At 43.3% G+C, this 24,759-nt stretch overlaps 1 protein-coding gene across 1 annotated transcript in view; it reads left to right on the forward strand.

Moving 5' to 3' along the window:
• Window positions 1-24,759, forward strand: part of LOC121269909 (NT-3 growth factor receptor-like) — an 875,498-nt gene that overhangs the window by 293,318 nt on the left and 557,421 nt on the right. Inside the window, exons 4-6 of the mRNA XM_041175032.1 lie at window positions 17,213-17,281; window positions 18,902-19,056; window positions 23,524-23,666. Of these exons, the coding sequence (XP_041030966.1) occupies window positions 17,213-17,281; window positions 18,902-19,056; window positions 23,524-23,666 (367 nt within the window). The remainder of the gene's footprint in view (window positions 1-17,212; window positions 17,282-18,901; window positions 19,057-23,523; window positions 23,667-24,759) is intronic.

Consider the following 24,759-nt stretch of genomic DNA (forward strand, 5'->3'; position numbering starts at 1 on the left):
TTTGGACTTGAGCTAAAGTCACAGATGACTATGGGCATCAGGAAAACAGAGGGCAAGAGAGAGTGTGATTGGTATGTAGTGTACTAAAAATTGCATTGTGTATTTTGTCCACTTAAGGCTACCATTCACACATGTACCAGCAGAGGGAGTCTGCTAGGAAGAGATTAAGAAAACAATCCATGTTTGACAGCTCATATGGTTCTAATTTTAAATGTCTTTTTGCTGAATATGTAACTGTTTAGAACCAGGTTTCCTGTCCAATTAAGAATGGCAGATGGGCTCTTGAAGCGGGAGGGCCAATCAGAGGCCTTCCAGCTTGAGAAGAGCAGCAGTCTGCAATAAAGGGTAAGTAACTGAGAGGTCACTTCAACATGAAGCTCTCACTAATTTTTTTTAAATTTAAGTTTTTTTTATTATTATTCATTCATGAGTGTAGGCATCGCTGACTAACCAGCATTCATTGACCATCCTTAACTGCCCTTGATTAGAGGGCTTTTAAGAGTCAACCACATTGCTGTAGCTCTGGAATCACATGTAGGCCAGACCAGGTAAGGATGGCAGATTTCCTTCCCTATAGTATATTAGTGAACCAGACGGGTTTTAAATAAAATACGGACAAACACCCCTATAGTTGTTTTCTGTTTCTGTTATCAAAAGCTTCATCTGGGATGTTCTGCCACAGATCCTATGTCATGGGTGGGAGGCTGCACTTTAGATTTGGAAAAGCCCAACAGTAGAAAAGCAATCAAGCTGGCTGATCACACTGACCTGGAACTGCAAGATTACAGGGCCAATCACTCATGAGAAACCAGGAGGAATGATATTGCCCACTGAGGTGAACATGATTCCAGGGGTGGTGGAAAGTGAGTGAGGATTTACTAAATACAGCAGAGAGATTGTGTCACACCCGTTGTCTGAGTCAGAAGGAAGAGTGAGAGATGCAGACCAATGAGGGAGAAATAGAGACATGGAGAGACTCTGAGTGATGGAGACATAAAGGATGACATAAAATGAATGAGGCACGCACTGATTCTAAAAACTTGTGGTCTTTCCTGCTTGCTTCACTTGGGTGCAATGAAAGGTCTGTGATATCGTACAGAATCCAGAGAAGCAGGATCCACCTCTCTGTGCCTGGTTTCCACAGGCCATGCTTGGGGAGAGATCTCCCCTGTGTCAAAGGGCAAGAGGAAGGGGCTTCCAGGATGAAAATTTCCACAGCCCAGGCCTGGGAGAAGAGTAGAAGCTGCTCCTTTAGCTGGAAGGATGCATGTAACCATTTGTAGGCACATGAATGGGACTCACCTGAAATTAGTTTGTAGGAACTGGAAAGAAAAGTCTATTTTACTTCATGTATTCCTTGGAGGACTCATCTTTCTTTGTGGGGAAGGTTGGTGCCCTGCAGCATATCCTTGCCACATAATTTTGGCTTTCCTATACTGACGAGCAGCTAAGACATTCTCCTATCACAGCAGGGGTTGCATTTGCCGTTCCGATCGGGGATCTCCCCTTGACCCCAGTGTGGCACATTCAGTGGCGGAAGAGCTCGGTGGGCATATGCCAGCACTGTTGCCGCCCTGTGGACACATGCAAGTTCAGAACCGGGTTAACAGAGACGGGGCTGACTTTTCACCTGGGTGCAGCGGCACGTTTTGGTGCAGGAATGCCCACGCTTTGAATTTTTTTTTGGAGAAGACTCGATTTTCCTTGGCATCCCTGACCCCACTCTATTTTCCTCTGGTCTTTTTACATATCGGGAATTCCTAGTGTGCAAAGCGCACGCCCACCCACTGATGTCGGATTCCCATTTTTAAATGAGGGACAAAAGTTGGATTTTCTCCTGCACACCACTTTCGTCTGGTGGTGCGAGGTTTTGCAAGCCCATTAAAAGCACACCAGGTTTGAGAGTTTGTAAAGAAAATGGAAAGCCTTCTGAGGAGTCAGGAACATTCTAGAAAGGTAAGTGTAAAATGATTTGACACCTTCAAATGTCAGTAGTAGGTGCTTTGTTATAATGTAGGCATATTTTTAGTGCAGTGATTCATCATAGGAATCTGTCCTGCAAATGCAAGTTGACCCTTACATTGACCAGCATGCTGTAATTGTTCACCTGCAATTCAGTGCTTTTCCAATCTAGAAAGTACCATAATGTATTTTATAAATGTGATAAAATTTCCTCTGCTGTTATGTTTTTGTGCTCTGATTTAATTGGACTTATAGACCTGGCGGTTGTTTTTTTAAACAAGCCCTACTTCTAAAGGTAGAAAAAATGGTCAGCATCTACTCCCCCTTCATTGATTGACAGACACTCTGCTTTGAAATGTAAATAGATATCTGTCCAGTCAGTGGTGCAAGAAACTTTTGTTGGGATAGAGCTGTTTCGTTATGAGTGCTTGGCTGGGTTTCAGAAGCTTCAGCTCAGCAGTTGGTCTTATTGATCCAAGAACTGTTGAAACTTTTACAAGCCTATAATATTTATCTTTTAATGTTACTTGTTTACAAACCTAATAGGCACTTATGTGTTACAACTTTTTTCAGCCCTGTATCAATGATGTGGTGGTGTGTTACAGTTCACTCTACAGTCTGAGTTGCTGTGGCAACATGTATCTCTTACATGCATGTTGTAGTCTGGAGCTATGGATAGTGATGGTAGAGGCTCTAACCTTCTTCCCATCACATGGCTGATCAGGAATCTCACCTGCTCTTACTGCCTCCCATTGCCATGTGTTGGAAGGATTTGCAAGTTGTCTATCAACCTGTTTGGCCACATTATGAACTTGATCATCTAGTGCTAGGGTGGGACTCGAACCCAGAGCTTATGGCTCAGAGACAGGGACACTACCCATTGCGCCACAGGACCTCCTGTATCAATGATAGTTTGAATTCAGGATTTTCTTAGATTGTTAGAGGTTCAATGGTTTTCCAATTATTTTAAAAATAATTCCCATTGCTATTCCATTGCTCCTGAGAACTGTACATAGTGCATACTGGATGAATGGATATGGAGGAAACATGGGGGGCATAGAGGAGGCATGGGGTGACGTGGTATAGAGGCAGCATGAGGGAGTGTGAGGTGGCATGGGGTGGAATGGAGGATGTGAGGTGCCATGAGGATGGGTGGAGGTGGTGAGGGGGGGGGGGAGCGAAGCTTAGTGGCCTTTAAACAATGTTGGGGCTTGGATTGCTGTGTTGGGGAACTGAGGCAGACATTCTAACCAGCCCTCCTCCACACTGACACTCCTCATATGCTCCATCCATAGCTCACAAATTGTGCTATGAGCCTGACCCCTCTGTGAAAAGATGAAAATCCCTCGTAAAATCACACACGGGATGGGTGTGTATTTTGTGACCTGCAAAAGTACACAGGTGGGATTTTCTCGATCCCAGATGAAAATTCAGCCCAGAGAGAGAGAGAAAAATACAGGTATGCGGAGAGAGAGAAAGAGAACCTTAGATTCAGAAATTCTAGGAGAGAGTGAGATAAAGACTTGGAGAATATGTGAGAGAAAGTCAGATAGAAGGTGAGTGACAGAGAGACGTGGAGAGAGAGACAGACACGCAGAGCAGAAACTGACAAATGACAGAGATCGGGAGAAGGAGAAGGGGAAAGGGGGAGGAAGACAGACAGAAAGGAAGAGAAGACAGAGAGAGATAGGAGACTTCAAGACATTGGATACTGAATCCTGGTTGTTGTATTTTGGTGTAATATTTTGTTTCCTCGTTGTTATGCCTCATTTGCGACCTTTCTAAAAGATGACAGGCTCAGACCCAGACTGACAAAGAGTTAAGAACGATGGTAAAAATGGTGCAAAGCAGGATTGACCAAGAACATCTGTCAGCCTTCTGAAAGCAACATGTGATGCATATACACTGTCAAGAGTTTGTTGTTCATGAACATTTGATATGAATGTATAACACAACAGTGCCACTTTCTGTGGATTTGAAAGTGCTGAATGTCATCATATGCCCGACAGAACGGCAACTTCCTTCCCACAGAGGATCCCTGGTAATCTCAATGGGAATGTCAGAGTGAAATGCTTGATTTTCCCTCAACCATCTTTAGCATAAAGAAAGATTTCCCAGCCTATTCTCCTCTGTGTAATGCTGCCCCTGGAGAATAAGTGAGAGTTGACAGGGGTACACTCTGCATGGAATAATAGTAGGAGAGAATGAGCCAACATGCTTTCAGCTTACAACAACATGCATTACAACTTGTATTTATATAGCCTCTTTAATGCAGTAAAACATCTCAACACACCTCACAGGGTCACAATCAGACAAAAATTGACATGATGGGAGAAGGCTCATACAGAGGGGACCAAAAGCTTGGTCAATGAGGTAGGGTTTAAGGACCACCCCCAGCTCTAAAAGTTCTTTATTAATTCATTCGTGGGATGTGAGTGTCACTGGCTAGGCCAGCATTTATTGCCCATGTTCAGAGAGAATTTAAGAGCCAACCACATTGCTGTGGGCCACACCAGGTAAGGGCATCAAATTTCCTTCCCTAAAGGACATTAATGAACCAACGATTGGCAGTGGTTTCGTGGTCATCATTAGACTGTTAATTCCAGGTTTTTATTGAATTTAAATTCCCCCATCTGCCGTGGTGGGGTTCAAATCCAGGTCTTCAGAGCATTACCCTGGGTCTCTGGAATACTAGTCCAGCAGCAATACCACTACGTCATCACCTCCCTTAAAAGTGTTGACTCTTCCTGGGTTACTCCCAAGGCATTGCTGCTCTGTGAATATGGAACTCGCTACCACATGGGCCAGGATTTTACAGCGTGTCTCTGCCCAGTGGATGCGGTGAGCCATTTAAATCTCCATTCAGTTCGGTGGGACCACGGTATCCCATCAGGTGGGAGGTGCCATAAAATCCTGGCCCTGGTATCGTTGAGGTGAACAGTAGAGCTGCATTCATGGTGAAGCTTGTTAAGCACATGATGAAGAAAAAATACAAGTTTTTGTTGAAAAGATAGGAGAAGGCTCATGTAGAGACAGGACCTGTTGGGCTGATGTTCTGTTTTTGAATCACAGAATCTTTACAGAGCAGAAGGACCCAATCGGATGATTGAGTCTGTGCTGGCTTTCTGAAAGAGCATTCTACTTAGTGAATTCTATATAATTACTTGTAATTCTCTGGTGTTTATCCCATTTTTCATGTATGAGTCGAGACAGAGAGTGTCAGTATTTGGCTATGAGGACTGTCACAGGTATTACTAATCCTGACTTCACTTATTTCCCCCTGTCACCCCTACACTCACACTTGCCAAGAAGGCAGACATAGTGATCAGACGTGGGAGCCTTGGCAGATTCTGTGCCCTACCCCAACCAAGAGACACAAACCAACTCTAACCCCTCCACCATCATCCCATCTGAGACCAGTTCACTCATCACTGACTGGTACTATACCCTGGGACCTCTGTGGTCTGTATTGCTCTGTACCACATTATCTTACATTCTTAGTAGCACTGAGCTCGGATATAGTGTTTATACTAAAAATCTGTTTATACTGAAAAACCTGAAGAATTGTTCCCATGAAAGCTGGAAAATGGCAGGCTATAATACATAAATGAGGCAGCCCTTGCAAAATCTGTGTCACTGGAGGAAGCTGTGATGTGCGAAGGTTGCAATGGGAATGGAGCAGTCCCCATTGATACAGTCTGGTATCAACTGTGTAATAGCTCCATACAATTGGTGCAGAAACCTCCTGATGGTGATTAGGATTATTCATGGTTCATCCCTGCACAAACCCAAACCCCACACAACTTGTGGAGCAGCCCAGTAATGTGTGCAATGGTCTCATTAATAATATTAATACACATATTTCAGTGATGTGGCACTCGCAGTCCAGTTTGTGCTTCACTAATAATGCTGGTCTACTGCACTCTTAGTGCTGGAGTTATACCATACCCTGTGGGGCTGTACTCTAATAGTGTGAGACCATTGCACACATTACTGGGCTGCTCCACAAGTCGTGTGGGGTTTGGGTTTGTGCAGGGATGAACCATGAATAATCCTAATCACCATCAGTAAGTTTCTGCACCAATCATATGGAGCTATTACACAGTTGATACCAGACTGTACACACTCAATGGGGACTGCTCCATTCCCATTGCAACCTTTGTGCATCACAGCTTCCTCCATTGATACAGATTTTGCAAGAGCCATGTGTAGATTTACTGTCAAAGATTAGAACTCCAGGGACAATGAGTCTTCTGAGAATCTGTGTCTGCTGGAGTGACCCAGGAGAGTTTGCTGTAGGTAAACACACATCGAATCCGATCAGTTCAACCTTGTTTTATCTATTCACAAAAAGGGGTCAAGAATATACAAGCTCCACTTTACACTTTGCACAAAGCACAGCAGATGCTGTGGTGACAAAGGTCTGTTGATAAAGGATGGATAGGTTCAGAATGGTGCTCTCTGCAAAAGTCAAGTGAGCAAAGGGAGTGATAGAGTACGATCTAAATGTGAGTAATCAATATCCTTACTTAGGAAATATCCAAGTCAATTGGAAACCAACAATTACCCTGTGAAACTCTTCATACCCCCCTTCCTTGTGTGTGTGAGAGGGAGAAAGAGAGTCTGTCCCTTTTTGTGCATGTTATGTGTTTCTGTGTGGGTCAGCCTATGTAATTGTGTTTATGCCTGTCTGCTATATGCCTTTGTGTCTATGGGTGTGTGTTTCTGTGTGTGTGATTGTGAGTATATGTGTATGTATATGTTTCTCTTGTTGTATTCTAGTTCGCTGAAGTTCTCTGTCTGAAACACTTTGCTACCATGCTCCTTAACTTCAAAAATCTCTGAAAAACCCTGATCCTTTAGTCCTTCTTAATTCCACCTCTTTCCTGAATGCTGACTACCGCACCCTCTTATACAACTCAGGAACATGGGCCTGGATTTTCATCACCAAGGTGGGTAGCGGAGTCAGGGAAAATCCTTGGATTGGCGCACCCACCTCGGGAGAAAGTGCTCATAAGGATGGGATCTTCAATCAGCCTCAGGGGCTGCTGGGTGTGGCGGTGGGTTGTTTAGAAGGCCTGCCTCGCTGCTGTGGGACTTCTTCCCAGTTAAAATAAGACAGAATGGCCCTCCTGCCTTTGCCCCTCACATCCCATGTCTCTGCCATGCCACTTCATGCCAGGCTATGCCCCCACCCACCCCTTGGCCCCTTATGCCCCCATGCCAAGCTATGGCCCTCCACCCAGACTCATGGCCCCTCATGCCCCTTATGCCAAGCTGTGCCACTTCCATGCCCATCACCCACTATACACTATATATATGAGCCAAGCCTCATTATGTATACTTGGCTGAGAACCCAGACATCCATTAGAGTACTAAAACACCTGAACGTCAGAGAAAACACTGTTTGATTGACAGCTCTGGATCTCTGATTCCTTTTGTAAATTTCACAATATTTATTTACACAAGGTTAAGTGGTTTCTAGTGCCTACAGATTCAGCTATTAAAACTTTAAAGAGTCTGGATGATTGACACTTTTATTGGGATGCAGTCAAAGGACTTTTTAAACATATTGCAGAGTAATGACTATTGTTTTAAAACTTTTTTAACACATCCTACTATCACTATTGGGTCCTTTGGTTCTATACAGTGTAAAGTGGATGAATGGATATGGATATGCCACAGCTTGGCATGGGCATGAGAGGCTATGCGGGTGGGTGGGTGGGTACATGCCTTGGCATAAGGGGCATGATGGACCATTGGTGTGGGTGGGGGCACACCCAGGCATGGAGGCATTAGGAGGACATTTTAAACTTACCTGTTATAAGGGTTCCCTCATCCAAACTAAGGTTCACAACTCCTCTGAGGTGTCACGAACCACAAGTCCTTCAAAACCTGGGCCGACTCCATGAAAATTGCAGAAGACTAGGACATGCCTATCCCGCAATGAAGCTGAGCAGATCGGGAGTGCAGGGTGTGGGCTTTTGAGCAGAACCAGTCTGTACCCTTAAAAGGCACTCCTGAAAATTGGACAGCCCGGGAATGGGGACGGGAATCCCGGAATTGGGACTGGCCTGCCATTTTTAAAGAGCTCCTGAGTCATCCCAACTTGATGAGAACCCAGGCCATTATATTGATGCAATTTATTGTAACTCTACCTATGTGTGTCATTGTGTGTGTGTGTATCCGCGCGTGTGTGTGTGTGTGTGTGTGTGTGTGTGTGCATGTGTATCCATCTATATCTGTATGTCTCTAAATGAATGTGACCTTCTGTCTGTGCCAGTGTGTGCAGCTGTCTACTTGTGTGTTGCGTGTGGGCATGTCTTCGTGTGTGTGTGTGTCTGTGTCTGCCCATCTATCCATGCTCACTTTACCCATGCTGCCCCTATCAGGATATGCCAGCTGGGTTTAGCTCACATTGAGGCAGGGCCCAAATAAAAATCTCTGTCTTTTAGCACAAAACCTTCACCTGGACATTTCCATTCAGTCCCAGGCTCCTTTGTCTAACTGATTGCTCAATTGGTACAGGATGATTATTCTATTATAGCTGGTTATATGCAGTGTACCTGTCCTCAGGACATCACCTGAGGCAACCCGAACCCATTTCCCCTTGGCACCCTCCCCAGGTGCCAGAGAGATGAGCGTTTCATCCTGTGGATGTACTGGATCGCAGCCAAGATCCCCAAGGCCAACTACATCCCTCCACAGAGAGAGGAGGTTTTCACTGCATCTGTCTCTGTTGGACTGAAGCCCAGGTGCTGTAGTTAAAAGGATAGAGGGACTGTACCAGTCATTTTCGTAAGAGGGAGAGGAGACTCGCATCCATCTGTATGAGGAACAGAGCCAGATTGATAAATGGACAGTCTTGAAACCCAACATCCTGCCTCTGACCTCTGCTTTCATTTCCGTCACCTTGTGTTTGCTCAGTGAGTCACATCTCATACCTGTCTGGGACTCTAACATCAGCTGAAATCATTTAGAAAATTAGCAATTAGAAAATTTGGTTCAGATTTCTAAGAAAGGGATTTATTCTGTACTGGCATGCTGGTTAGTTGTGTGGTGCAGTAAATATTGAGCATTAGTGCAGAATTTCAGAGATTCATGAGCTTAAATGGAATTAAACACATTAAAACAGCACCATGTCCTGCCACATCCAATGGGTTAGCAGAAAGAGCAGTGCAAACTTTCAAATCAGGAATGAAGAAGTTATCCGAAGGAACGTTAAAAACTTGAATTTTCTTCTCAATTTTCGTATGATTCCTCATGCAACTACAGGTTCAACACCGTCTGAATCACTAATAAAACGCTGCCTTCATACAGGTTTAAGCCTGGTGTTTCCAAACTTAGAGGGGAAGGTAGAGAAGAACCAGAGTGGTCAGGAAGTGAATCATGATATTCATAGCAAAGCTTGAAGATTTACTGTGGGAGAAAGAGTTTTTGCATGAAATTTTGGAAATGGTCCTGGTTGGGATCCTAGTTATAATTGTCTCTGAAACTGGACCATTGTTATTCCAAGTGGAGGTGGAAGACCAGATTGTTCAAAAATATGTGGATCATCTAAGGAGTAGAGAGGCATCCCAACAACCAGCTATTCCGCCTGTAATTGATGTCGAACCTTTAATCCCTGAGGTGCCAGATCGACTTAGAATAGACATTCCTGATGTCTCTGTTGAATTGTCTAGTCCTGAACTGCCACTTTCTAAGGATGTCCCTGATGCTGCAGTTTCTGATCATGTCAATCCAGTGGGAGAATCTCAAATCGTAGAGCTACATCACTCTAACTGAATTAGAAAACCACCTCAGAGACTTAATCTATAATTGCTTGACCTGTGAATATATGTAAATGTTGTGGATTAAAATATTCTTGTAAAGAAGAAATGTAAAAAAAAAATTAAAGGAGTAGGAAGGTAGTGATTGTGGCTTAAAACCTTTTCTGCTGCTTTTAGCAGTCATGTAATTGTACAGACGAATCAGCCTGAAGCACGGGTAATCTTAGGGGTGGAGCTTTCTTGTCGTGGACCTAGTTCAAGCATGTAGCTTCTACAGGAGCTCTGTAAATAAAGTTACCTGTTTCAAGTAAGAAACCTGTCCAGTACACCAAATTTATTACAGTGGCTAAGTTGCAGCATACTACCAGCTTCTTGAGGATAATTAGATATGGACACTAAACGCTGACCCTGCCAACAGTGCTCACATCGCATGAATGGAAAAAAATTGATAATTATTCTTCATGCCCAGCACAGGATTTGGACATCGAAAACAAGGTTAAGGTGAAAGTGAGTTGTGACAGACTGCTAAACAAAATCAGAGTTACCTGGAAAAACTCAGCAGGTCTGGCAGCATCGGCGGAGAAGAAAAGAGTTGACGTTTCGAGTCCTCATGACCCTTTAACAGAACTGCGTTCTCTTTATATTTCAACTCTTTCTTGGACTCGAACTCAAGTTCTGTCCATGGGTCATGAGGACTCGAAACGTCAACTCTTTTCTTCTCCGCCGATGCTGCCAGACCTGCTGAGTTTTTCCAGGTAATTCTGTTTTTGTTCTGGATTTCCAGCATCCGCAGATTTTTTGTTTTTATCTCTGTTGGTAATCAGGTATCTCATCCAAGTTATTCTGTGGTTGGGACAGTACAGAGTTCTATTCCATTGCAATGGATGGTGTTACTCTCTGCTAGGGAAGCAGTGAGCAATGCTCTGCAGGTAGTCAGTGGAAGGCACTGTTCAACAAGTGGGGCAAGGGAAGTATCCGTTAGTTTGCGTAACGTGGGTGGGGCAATGGAGATAATGGTCCAGATTTTGTGGTCTCAGGATGGTCGTATCCTGGAGGTACCCTTATCAGAATAGTTATCCAGGAAATGTTAGACAGGGAAAAAACATATCTGACTCCTGATCCACTCCTTGATCGCACCCCTGCCCCCGAACCTTTGACTCCTCCATTCCGAATCCTGCAACTCCTGACCCTCCGACTCCTCCCCCAAATTCTCCCCGACCCTCCAACCCCTCCCCCACCCCCCACTGTCACCCTATCTACTTAACTCATTCACGCTCATTGACTAACACAGCGAAAAGCTATTTAAATGTCCCAAAGCGTTTCACCGTTAGTGAATGAGTGTGAGTACTTACCAAAATACAGCAGCTAGTGCTGTAAAAGTGGGGGCATGGTTTGCTTCGCCTGACGATGCTGCACTGTGAAGGATTCCCAGAACAGGTACACTCCAGATTTCTGAAGAGATTTGGAAGTGCAGGCAAGATATGCAGAGCTCCGATGTGGTAAATAAAAAAGAAGCGGAGTGGGTAATCCGACAGTGATTGCAGCTCCTTGGAAGATTCAGCCTAATGTTCTGTGGGTGGGAAGCGTGCAACACGGTGCTGTTTGCTGAAGTCTTCAAATGTAGGAAACACAGCAGCCAATTTGCACACAGCAAGCTCCCACAAACAGCAATGTGACAATGACCTGACAAAAGCAAAATACTGCGCACGCTGAAAATCTGAAACAGAAACAGAAAATGCTGGGAAAAGCTCAGCAGGTCTGGCAGCACCTGTGGAGAGAGAAACAGAGTTAACGTTCTGAGCCCACATGACGCTTCTTCAGAGCTCAGAGAGAAGTAGAAATATGATGAAATTTTTACTGTTTAAGTGGGGGTTGGCGGAGCAGGTGATGCTGGATAGAAGGCCAGTGATAGGTGGGGGCAAAGGAGGGATTGACAAAGATGTCATGGACAAGAGGACAAAGGGAGTGTTAATGGTAATGGTAAGGGCTAAAGAAGGTGCTGATAGTGGCGTAAAGGTAAGAAAGCAGAATATGTTAATAGCATAACAAGGGTCAGCGCTCTGTGAAAGAACAACATGGAACAAGTTCTGTTGAAGGGTCATGAGGACTCGAAATGTCAACTCTTTTCTGCTCCGCCGATGCTGCCAGACCTGCTGAGTTTTTCCAGGTAATTCTGTTTTTGTTTTGAACATGGAACAAGTAACAGATGGCCGTTTTGGGGATGGGATGGGGGGAGGGGGAAGTGCTGGGGGAAAATGGATAGAAAATGGGATAAAAAGGGGGGATTAAAAGGCTAAAACAATGAATAAATGAATAAAAATGAAAATAAATAAAAATAAGATTAAGTAGATAAAAAGTAAAGAATTTTGAAAAAAAGGGATTTAAAAAGGGATGAAAGTAGAGGAGAGAGTTCATGATGTTGTTGAACTCAATATTCAATCCGGAAGGCTGTAAAGTGCCTAGTTGGAAGATGAGGTGCTGTTCCTCCAGTTTGCGTTGAGCTTCACTGGAACATTGCAACAGGCCAAGGACGGACATGTGGGCATGAGAGCAGGGTGGAGTGTTGAAATGGCAAATGACAGGGAGGTCTGAGACATCTATCTTTTTTTCCCCACCACCGCTCCTCCCCCCACCCCACCCCCAATAGGGCCATCTGTTACTTGTTTCATGTTGTCCTTTCACAGAGTGCTGACCCTTGTTCTGCTATTATCACATTCTGCTTTCTTACCTTTACACCATTATCACCATCTTTTTTAGCCAGTACCACTTCCATTAACACTCCCTTTGTCCTTTAGTTCATGACATCTTTATCAATCTCTCCTTTACGCCCACCTATCGCTGGCCTTCTATCCAGCTTCACCTGCTCCACCAACCCCTGCTTAAACAGTATAAACTTAACCACATTTCTACTTCTCTTTAGCTCTGAAAAAGGGTCATACAGACTTGAAATGTTAACTCCGTTTCTCTCCCCACAGATGCTGTCAGACCTGCTGAGTTTTTCCAGCATTTTCTGTTTTTCTATACTCTCCCAGTACTGCTTGGTGTATCTGCCTAGATTTTGTGCTCTGGTTCCTGGAGTGGGACTTGGACCCACAACCTTCTGACTCAGAGGCAAGATGCTGCCGAAAAGTCACAGTTGCCAATCATGCGATGTGCTCTTCTGAGTGAGTGGTCAAAAATACCATCCTGTAGGTGGAGCCATGGAGAATGCTATTTGTTAAATGGACAGTAGACAGTGCTCTGTTTATGGGTGGGACAGTGGAAGCTGCTGCTAATAGAATTGAGAGAGAAATCATTACATGGAAGCAGGCTGTTCAGTTTCTTCAGTGCATGCTGATGTTCATCCTCCACATGAACAGTAATCTTAATCCTATTTGTCTATCCTGCCTCCATATCTCTCTATCCCCCTTTCCTGCAAACATCTATATAACTTGTTCTTAAAAGTTAACATGGCCTCTGTTCCAATCGTTAACACGTCGGTTCATTCCAGTCTCCGGACCCTCTGTTTTCTTTTTTAAAAAGTTTCTCCTGTTTTTAGTGCTAAATCTCTTTCACTTAATCTTATATCTATGTCCCCTCATTCTAGGACCATCAAACGCTGGAAAAAGTTAGTTTCCATCCACCCTCCCATTCCTTCAAAATTTTAACACCTCTATAAATCACTCGGTAATCTAAGAAAAGCAAGCCCAATTTTTCCAACATATGCTTTCCCTCATACCATACAGCACCCTGGTGAATCTGTATTGTACCATCGCTATTGCTTGAACATTCATCCTATAAGCTGAGTCCCAATCTGAGCGGTGCACTCCAAATATGTCTTTCTTATATAGATTTAACCATTGTATCAGGATTTATTATATTCCATGTATTTTGCCATGAATTAGCATTCCATTAGCTTTTAATTAGATTTCCTTCTCCACTTGAGGTTCTGCTTTAAGTGCGTTGGGAACCTGAACCACATGTCCTTCTGCTTTTTCACATCACCCAGGTTTCAGTGATTTAAGGTATATTTATTACTTTTTCTTTTAACCAAAATGTACCACCACACACAAGTATGGACATTGAATTCCTATGCATCCTGTCATAATCCTCTAGCAGTTTCGCTTGGTCCTCCAGGTGACTTACTGTGTCTCCTACTTTACTATCAGCTGCAACTTTGAACATCACACCCTTTAGCTCTATATAACAATCGCCAATGTCAACATGGAACTGAAGTGGTGCCAACACAGGACCCAGTGAGACACTGCTTACCACTCTCAGAAATTGTCCATGTACCCTGCTCTTTGTACCATCCCTTCTAACCAGTTCTTAATCCAATTTGCTGTCCTTCCTGAATTCTGGACCCCTTCACCTTCTCAAGTGGACTTCTTTGTGGCACCTTGTCAATATTTTTCTGAACATCCACGTGTAACACATCTACTGCATGTCTCCCACTCACCATATCTGTCAGCTCTTCAAATAAATTGGGCTTCTAATCTGTTTTCTTCATCTGCATTATTTCTATCTAGTAATTTCAAATTTAATTGAAAATTCCAAACTTTTCTCTGTTACAAATATTAAACTAATTGGCTCGTAATTATTTGAATTAGCTTTTCCCTTTTGAAAAAGGTCTTTCCCTGGTCATCCAGCCCAGAGACACACTCAACAGAGCCCTAAAAAATAATATATTCCTTCCTGCATTCCTCTCAGGATTTATTGGATATATACCTTCAGGGTCAGGCACATTGTCGTCATTTAGCTTAACTATCTTCTCCAATACTTTCCTTTAGATGTGTTAAAGTGTAGTGTGAGTGTATGTACAAATCACGGACTGCAGGAGTTCAAGAAGGGAAATTAGGGATGGGCTGTAATTTCTGGCCTTGCCAATGATACTCACATCTCAAGAATGAATATATATAAAAAAGGATGCCTTATTCTGCTTTTAACCACTTTAAGACCTTTTCCCTAGTATCCTTATTTTTGTGAACACTGACGTAAGATATTCCATTTATCTTCTACTAACTCACTATCGTCTCCTCTCCCGGGTTCCACCTCCATGTTTAACAATTCTCTTCTTACTGATCTTTTATAATTCTTTTTAAGATTCTCTCCTCGTACTCACTCCTTGCTTTCCTTATCTCTTTCTCAACCTCTTGCCTCATTTTCTTGTATTCTCGCTTATATTTATTATTTTTATCTTATCTATGCACCACATATGCCCTTTTCATCAATTTTAGTTGGACTCCAGCATCATTATTTATCCACATCAGCCTGAAGAATGAAGTTGCCTCATTTTAAAGGTATATACTCATTCTGCAACTTTGTAATCTCCTTTTCGATAAAATCTCATGGTTGCTGCATAGTCCTTGTGCCAATTTCTCTTTGCAACTTACTTTAGCTGGCTCACCACAGACTTCCCAGGAATTGCACCATTCCAATCTAGTTCCCTTGTTTTTTGTACTAATTTTAACCCCTTCACTATAAACCTTATGATTGCACCCACATATAATTGGTTTCTGTACTCTAACTCATTCCTCCTTACAGGATCTAGTACCATTGCTCCTCTTTTTGATGTCAGAACTTGCTCAGTGAAGAAAAACTTCCATAGACATTTTAGGAATTCGATTTGCCTTTCTCGATTAACTCACTTCCCGTCTCAGTCAATGAATGTATCATTAAAATCTCATCAAACAGTAATTCTGTTATTCCTACTCAACTCCCTGAACTGTCATCTTCCACTTCCCTTTCACAATTAGGGGGCCTATGGAACTTCCACTAATGTAACAATCATTTTAAAATCTGATCTCTAAACGTGTTACATTCTGTTCTTCGCCAATATTGTCCACTTACCCATTCTGTCCCACCTGAAAATACTGTAGCCCAACTGTTTTGTTTTGTTCTGTGGGCGTATAGTAGGGGAAACTTTTGGTCTGTTGATGGGGCAGTAAAAGGGCTTCATTTGTGGGTGAAGTGGAGGGTGCTTTTCTTTAGTTGTACAGTAGATAGAGCTGTTCCTGGGTGGGGCAGTAGAAAGTGCTGTTCTGTGGGCATACCATAGAGGGCGGTGTCTCAAGGTAGGGCAGTGGGTTTGTGAATCTCATGTAGAGGATGCTGTTCTATATTGAGGAAACATTTTCTTTAAACAAAGTGAATTTTAATTCTATTTGAATTAAAAATCATTGTCCATATGATTGAAGCACAGACATGGATGAATGCTGGGAGCTCAGAGCTGGGATCAGCAGTCCCTGCTGGAGGTACCGGGAACATCAGTCACGTGTACAGTAATTGTGCCCCGACAATAGAAACAACAGAACTTAAAAAAACAGATAACTGTTTGCTTCTGAGGAGATGCGAGCTGTGTTTTGAAGTGACTCCATCTACTCGAACCTCAATTGTTTTTTGATCTGTCCCAAAAGAGTTCCTGTGAAGTGATGTTTCCCAAACACGTTATCACCAAGTGCAGATCCCCTCAAAACAATAAAGAAACTGACTTTTTGCATAGACTCTGCAAACACAAAACAACAAAGTCTTGCCTGGTCTGGAAAATGCTGGAAATACTCAACTGACTTGGCAGCTTCATAAAAAGAATAGTTGTTAGGGACCCTTCAACTTGATTTGATCCTTTCTAATGAAGGGTCCCACTTGAAAAGTGATCCCCTCGGTCCCTTTCAGATGTTGCCTGAGCTGCTCTGTGGTTGATGTGGTTCCCACTGGCCACTGCAGAGTGGAGTTCTAAAAACATATTGGCAGATTGAGCAGCTGTGTGCAGCTGTATCATGCTCCCTCGCAGACTGTGGCCAAGAGGGATGTGGGGAGAAGTGGTTGTGTAATAATTCCACGGAGATGGGGTCCTTTGCTCTGGAGTTTACTGCATGCCTGTGTCAGAAAGCTGGGACATCAAGCTGTCCACTCACAATGTACCCTGCTGCCCAATCTCCCTGTGTACACAGTCCATTCTTTGCAGCCCGATCTTGGGTGAAGTGATGATTCATCCATTGGCACTTCACTGACTTGAGTTACAATTAGAAAAGTTGGCTGTTTTTAATGTTGAATATTTGTTAACGTCAGTCACGGGAGAGGCTCTCTCTTTGATTCTCAAACCCCTAATTGACACACTCCAATCTCCTGAGCAGAGTGCCTGGAGCTTGCTAAACCCGACTGCTCCCAATGCCTGCCTGGCCTGGCATTTTCTCACTCACAAAACTACAAGAAAATGAATGCAAAGATTCAGCATCCTCTGTAACTGCTGGTCTTGGGGAGATGTGTGGACAGCTTTTGTGAGGGGCAGGGTAACATTTCTGATTATGTGTGCACTCTCCTGTCAGGATTATTGAGCTGGCTGAATGCAGCAAGCTCATAGTCACTGGTCACAGTGTTAATATGGGCACTTGTGTTTAATCTTCATGTAGCTCTGAATACAGTGAGGTTTCTGACATGAAAGCATCAAGCACATTCCACTGAAAGTAATTAATAATACATTTCCTTTCCTCTTGAATTTGCAGTAACCTCTCGGGTAATCATCTCACCAGCCTGTCCTGGCAACCCTTTAGGACACTTCGACTCGCCCAGCTGTAAGTACAATGCATATGATGTTGTGTTACAACCTCAGTTACAAGTTCTGTTTCCCTCTTCCTAGCCCTGAGGTGCAAAGTCTTCTGGTGCATTGTAGGGCTGTCGTCTATTCCAGTGATCCAGACCTCTTTGCCTCAGTCCTATTGACCACTCCAGTGCTGCTCTTTTAATTATGTAATACAGAGTGAAACTGTGAGGGACAGGAGTCCTGCTTTGTGCTGGCCATCACTGCCAGAGTTCTACCCTCACTTCCTGGAGGTTCTGGCTCTTATTAGAATACAATTCCAGGGTACAGATACAAGGAACCCTCTGGTTCCTTGGTTGAGTAGCCATCCTTAAGTGTGAACATACACAGGCTATATGACCATGGAAGAGGGTGGTCTGAAATCCAGGCTACCCTACCACAGCTCTCATGAGGTTCCTACTCATATGTCTTCCCATGGGAATCACTGGAGGACCGGGCACCTGGCTGGTATTATCATACTCCCAAGCCCAGGCCTATTCAGGCCAAATGTACCACCTCAATTGCTGCCTTGGCTCAGATCAGCAGGTAAGGGAGGAGGCAGTCTGTGGTTGTTGTAAAAATTCTTTTTAAAGAGCTTAGCACTCCACAACCCAATGGAAGAGTCAAGTTTTCCACTTCTTTTTTGGTGCTCTGGCCCTTGAAGATGTGCTAGGTCTCTGAGAGGCCTGGGATATAGGAACTCCCAGAAGTTCCGCTCCTTCTGTTCATGACCTTTGGATGCTTGCAAGCTCTTTCCCCAACAAAGATCACATGAAACCCTGGCAGTGCCCATTTATTTAAGGGGATATAACAGCAGTGGGTGAGCTGGAAACAGCCCAATTGCACTAACTCAATGTTTGTACTTATTTCATCCACATCCTGAATGTGTAGGTTATTCAGGTACGATCAGTTCTGGTCTTCCAATCTGTTGCACACTTTCCTGGGCCCCCAGTAGTTACACAGTCTGTGCTTCTTGGTGTCTAGTGGTTGCTTGTTCCGCTGCCAAAATCTTCTGGACCCCATTAGTTGTGTGCCCACTAGCTATTGGATGCTATTGGGTCCAATGCCCCCTACACTTAATTTCTAGTGATTAACCAACCTGCAGCACATGCCCTTTGGACCTCAGTAAATAACTTGGTTGCTGATGACGTTACAATTCTATTGTAAAGAGGTTGCAGCTGGGCATGGTACAGAATGCCCTTTTATGTGTATAGCATGACTGGTGAGTTTACCATTAACGTATTTCAGTCACCGTCTGAAGGAAATTTTAGCTGTGTGTAAATTATTAGAGCAACCAACATTATGGGCTGACGTGATGCAGATTCACTCCATTGTTCCTCCCATATAACCCCTCACCACAAGGTCACTAATCTCAGCTGTACGTGTGCAGAGCCTGGTTCAGGGACTGATTGCACCCACTGTGAGCTGAGGGAGGTTGACAATCACATCACCCTCAATGTAGGTGTGAAAGAAAGTTGCTAGTCCAACCCTCTTGGCCCTCCTCTGAGTCCATGGGAGCCCTACTCAATGAAGCTGAAACAGCAATGACAATGAGATTTACCTTGAAGATTAATTTCTCTGAACTAACACTTGGTTCTCTTTTGTGACTTTCCAGTATTCTGGTTGGAAACCTATTCAACTGCAGCTGTGAAATCCGCTGGATCCAGCTGTGGCAGGAGGCAGGGGAAGCACAGCTGGAGCGACAGCAGCTATACTGTAAGACAGAAAGTTCCAACATCCTCCTCTCCCACATGAACATCACACAATGCGGTAAGTAGCATTCAGACATGGCAGAGAAAATTATTCCTGAACAGAGAGGGCGGAAAATATTTCAAGAAATATTAATGTGGCAGGACTAGTTTTGGTAAATGCCTGAACTAAATTCTGTGCGGTAGATTCCAATATACTCTTGGGCAGCTGATCTTGCTTTCCAATGCACTTTAGGTGCATTAAGAGAGGGGAAAGGGGAGTTAAAGCAGATTGCCACCTTCTTTACATTGTCCTGGTGAGGGAGCACCAGTTCTTGCCAATAGACATTGTAAGAGGATGAAAATAAAGTAATTGCCTTTATATAGCACCTTTCATAATCTCAAAGTGTTTTACAGCTGTACAGTAATTTTGAAGTGTAGTCACTGTTGTAATGTGAGAAATGCAGAAACCAATTCACACACACAAAACTCCCATAAACAACAAATTGGTAATGACCAGATAATCTTGAGGCCGAAATGAGATCAGCCATGATTGTAATGAATGGCAGGGCAGGCTCGAGAGGCGGAGTTGCCTACTCCTGCTCCTAGTTCTTATGTTCTTATGTAATCTTTTCTTTTAATGATGTTGACTGAGGGATAAACATTGACCATGACATGAAGGATAACCCCCCCTCCTCTCCTTTGGAAAAGTGCCATGTCTCTCTTACGGCTAAGTAGATGGGACCTCAGCTTAACATTCCTTCAAAAGACAGTACATCGAGCACCATAAAGACCATAAAGGGGCACCGGAGTGACAGTCTAGAATTTGTTTTTTGTGTTCAAATCTCTGAAGTGAGATTTTCACAGTTTCTTCTGCCTCCATCTTTCTCTCAGAACAGCAGTTTGGTGCACATGTTAAGGGTTATTAAAGAAGACCCACACCCCCTGCCCCCTCAGATCACAAGAAGGTCTAACAAGATAAATGGCCTTCCTCTGCCACGCCGCTCCCCCCCCCCCCCCCCCCCCCCCCCCCACCACCACCACCACCACCACCACCACCACCACCACCACCACCACCACCACCACCACCCAAGGACCCATTGGATTTTCATTGGAGATCTTCTGCTGGCTATTTTTGGCTGCGTTTCTGGCCACTTCCAGTGTCAGGGTTAAACCCACAAATACCAGCAAGTTCAAATGTCATACATCTAACTAACTTCCTTGCATTAGGGGGTGAGGAGCAATATCAGAGCCTATGCATTTTTGGCAGCATCGGCAGAGAAGAAAAGAGTTGACGTTTCGAGTCCTCATGACCCTTCGACAGAACTTGAGTTCGAGTCCAAGGACCTTGGACTCGAACTCAAGTTCTGTCGAAGGGTCATGAGGACTCGAAACGTCAACTCTTTTCTTCTCCGCCGATGCTGCCAGACCTGCTGAGTTTTTCCAGGTAATTCTGTTTTTGTTTTGGATTTCCAGCATCCGCAGTTTTTTTGTTTTTACCTAAGCATTTTTAATTGGCTAAATATAGCTAAATCCCTGAAAAGTCATAGAACATAAAAGAAACACCATAAAGAGGCAATGGTTATTGGGCCCATGCTGCTGATATAACTGGCCTAAATACAATCCACTCATTTTTCACTCGAAAAAGGATTAAATTATCCACAAATTCAAATTAAACTCTTTTAAGGAAACCACACAGGGGATTTTTTTTTCCACCGTTTTCAATTTGAATTAATGAATTATTCAAATTAAGCAACTTTGAATTAACAAGTGTATGCAGACAGTATCTGCATAACTGATTTCCATAGCTGATCAAAATTCTTCTGCAAGTCTTTAACTGCAAGGCATTGTCCCCACTGTCCTCTGTTTTTGTTTATGTTGTTTGCATCACATTAATATTGGCTACCACTAAGGGTCTAAGCACTGACTGTGTGCTTTGGTACTCAACATCTCTCCTCATTCTTGTGTCATACCTCTCACAGATTACATTTGTTTCTGACTGTGTAATGAAGTCCTTATCCTACCTTCTACCCCGGTTTGCCTTGGCTTCAGGTTTAAATAGAAAAAGAAAGTCCTCCATTCATATAGCACCTTCTGCTACCTTAGATGCCCTGATGTGCCTTACAGCCAATGAAGTACTGTTAAGTTTTAGTCACTGCCGTTATGCAGGAAACATGCCTGTCAAATTGCACATTGCAACTCCCATAAACAGCAATGTGGTTAATGACCAGGTAATCTGTATTAGTGGTTTTGATCGAGGGATAAGTATTGGCCAGGACAGCCGGGGTAACTTGCCTGCTGTTTGAAATAGTGCCATGGGATTCTTTTACGCTCACCTGAGAGGAAAGACCTTGGTTTAGCGTCTCATCGGAGAAATTCCCTTAGTTGGAGTGCCAGCCTAGAATTTTGTGCTGAAAATTTTTGGAGTGTGTTTGCAGTGTTCACTTGATCTGTGTTTGATTATGTGAGTCTGGTAACTGATCTGTGCTTACTGTGCTGGATTGGTTAAGCCTGGATGTGGATTCAGAGCAGACACCACAGAAGCTAAATTGTAAACATGATTGCAGACATTTCGTAATTGCAGAGATATTTTAAAACTCTTGTAAATGGTGCACACTTGTCTTCTCTGCATTGCTCAGAGACATATAAAATATACCACAAACCAGCAAATACAGGACAGGAATGATCCCACAACAACTGACTCCAAGGTGAATGTGCTGCCAACTGAGCCAAAGAGATTAAAGTCTTTCATGTGGAACTTTTCAAAAGTTAATGAAAGTGTAAGTAGCAAATTCAACAGTAAATTCAAAAAGAGCTAGATAAATATTTGAAAAGGAAACATTTGAGGACAAAATGATAGCTCTTAGAGGGAGTTGGTACAGGAACAATGGGCAAAATGTGCTATATATTTCAAAGAAATAAATGATATTAGTGGGAAATTAGCTACATTTTCTGGGCTAAATGGTAAAACTTTAAAAGGAAGCATGGAGAAATTAATGGTTCAGATAAACAGATCTTGCAGTTAGGAGAGTAAAACGATAAAACTATTCTTATATAAAAATGCATATGGTTTCTAGATTTTACTTTAAAAATATAGAGTACAAAAGCAAAGAGGGCTTGCTAATTATTGCTTAAGGCCGTGGGTAAAATATTGCACCCAGTTTTGCATGCCTTACTTTTGGAAGGTTGTCAAGGTAATGGAGAACACGAAGAGATCCATTATGATGACATTGTGGCTGAGGCACTGGAATAGAGATTTGAAAAATTTGAAGGATTTTGATAAAGCAATTCAGGAAAAATTGTTTCTACTTGTCATTGAGATGGTAACTAGAGGGTATAAAATTCACCAGGAAACTGACAGGAAAGACTGGAGGAATTATTTTTTCTCTTTTTTAATGTTGTTTATGGGGAGCAGGCAGGAAAGCGGAGCCGAGGCCAAGATCAGATCAACCATAATCTTATTTGAATGGTGGATCAGGCTCGAGGGGCTGTAAGGCCTAATCCTGCTCCTAGGTTTATGTTCTTATGTTTTAGATTGTTTAGAAATGGAATGTTCTGACAGGAACAGTGGAGGAAGCAAAATCGATAATAGCTTTTAAAATGAAGTGGACAAGAATTTGAGAATAAAGAAATATGGGGTATGGGGAAAGAACGTGGACTGGGTCCAATTGGAGACTCTCTTAGAGGGGACACTATGAGTGTGACAGGCCAGATGGCCTCCTTCTGTGCTGTAAAGTTATATGATTGCTGGGCAGAAGCTGTCCCTTCTCACTTGATGCTGAATGCTCTTAATTAACTATTGCTTTACAGGTTCTTTTCCAACACCCCTAATCTTTGGCCTGCCAATCCTGTTGATATCTGCTTGATAATCTGATCTACTTTTTAATGCAAACAATACATTTGATATTGATATTTCAGCACAGGTGGAATCTGAAATCCCTCTTTCATGACTGGCCCTCTGAGCTATGCACCATCCAATCCATGCTCTGTGTTGCTGTTCCATCCCTTTAACCTCACAGATTCACAGAATCCTTCCAGTGCAGAAGGAGGCCATTTGGCCCATCGAGTCTACACTGGCTCTCTGAAAGAGCATTCCACCTAGTTCCCATTCCCCTGCGTTAACCCCGTAAACTTGCACATTCTTTCTTTTCAGATAACAGTCTAATTCCCTTTTGAATACCTTGATCGAACCTGCCTCCACCATCCTTTCAGGAAGTTCGTTCCAGACTCTAACCACCCACTGGGTGAAAGTAATTTCCTCGCATCACATTTACGCCTTTTGCCAATTATTTTTTATTGTCAATTATCCCAACCTGGTGAGTCCCGGGTTTTAGTTTAGAACATTATGAGGGAGTGATCCTATTGTGTGGCCTCCAGCCGTTTCTGTCCCGGGCACAAGATTCTGACGCAGTTAAAGCAGGAATTTTTTGAAAGGTCTCGCTTCCTGCTTTCGTCTTTGTTCTCTCGGCCTACTGCTATTGCAGACACAAGTCTGTTGAATCTGTAAGATTCGTATGTGAGACTGATGGGTTTTTCTCCTGCTGTGTAGAATTGCCGGAGATCAGCGTCAGTCACAGCAACTTATCAGTGAAGGCAGGAGAGGACGCGGTGGTGACCTGTAATGGATCAGGGTCTCCGCTTCCTGATGTCGATTGGAACGTCACTCACGTGCACTCTATTGGCATCCACCAGGTAAGAGAAAGAGCTTGCATTTATATAGCACCTTGCATGACCGTAGGATGTCCCAAGGCACTTTACAGCCACTTAAGTACTCTAAGGTGTAGTCGCTGCATGAGTGTCCAAAACACAACAACTAAACCATCCACAATTTAAGCCAATTTCCACAAGCTGGATAATGACTAGATCATCTGTTGTTGTGATGTTGGTTAAAGAATAATCCAGCAGGACAGGGGCTCCCTTGCTTTTCTTTCAAATAGTGAATCTGCACTGTGCATGTGGAAGGGAGGCAGAAGTCAGTCAGTTACTCCAGAAATCTGAAATGCAGTGTAATGAAGCTCTCCAAGCATTTCACATCTCTGAAAATCAGCTTGTCTACTTCATCACTCCTGCCGACTTTTAAACTTAGTAAAGCACGGTGCTGTTATTTTGAAGAAATGCTGTTGCTGAGGACTGTTTGTTACCTGAGCTACTAGTTGCATGCGGTAGCTCTGTTTGTAGATTGTGCGTGGGAGGATGGTAGTGGCAGTTGCTGTCGTTGTCAAGGTCACTGCTGTCAAGATATATGGGCGTTGTCAAGGTTTGGTGTTATCGTACGCAGTTGTGGAAGGATGCTGTTACTAAGGGTAACTGTTGTCAAGGGTTACCATTGTTGAGGGTCCCTGTTGTCAAGATCACTGTATTCGAGGGTTGCCATTATTGTTGATTAGGCTGAAGGGTGCTGTCATTATCAAGTGTAGTAAGCCCAATGCAGTAAGACTCTTCCATAGCCCCTTAGTACTCTATGCAATAATGCTGCCCTATATTATAATAAAGCTGTTGGATGCTTAATCTAGGCACCTATTGCCTGTGCATCCCTAGTGCTGTAGCAGAGTCATAGAAAATCAGGACCAGTGTGTAAATTCACATTACCTATAAAGTGAAATGGAGCTTATGGTGACACAGGCAAACGAAAGAATTCTCAAACTGAGTAAAGGGTGTTCAATGGAACACATGTTTGAAATCTGTCCATCAATCATCTCAAAATCAGTTGTTGGTTGAATGTAACAGGCAGGATGTCAGGTGACTTTTTTTATTTGAAATATTTTAACAACTTGCATATTTCAAA

The sequence above is a fragment of the Carcharodon carcharias genome, chromosome 26, assembly GCF_017639515.1.
Source record: "Carcharodon carcharias isolate sCarCar2 chromosome 26, sCarCar2.pri, whole genome shotgun sequence".
NCBI classification, from domain to species: Eukaryota; Metazoa; Chordata; class Chondrichthyes; order Lamniformes; family Lamnidae; genus Carcharodon; species Carcharodon carcharias.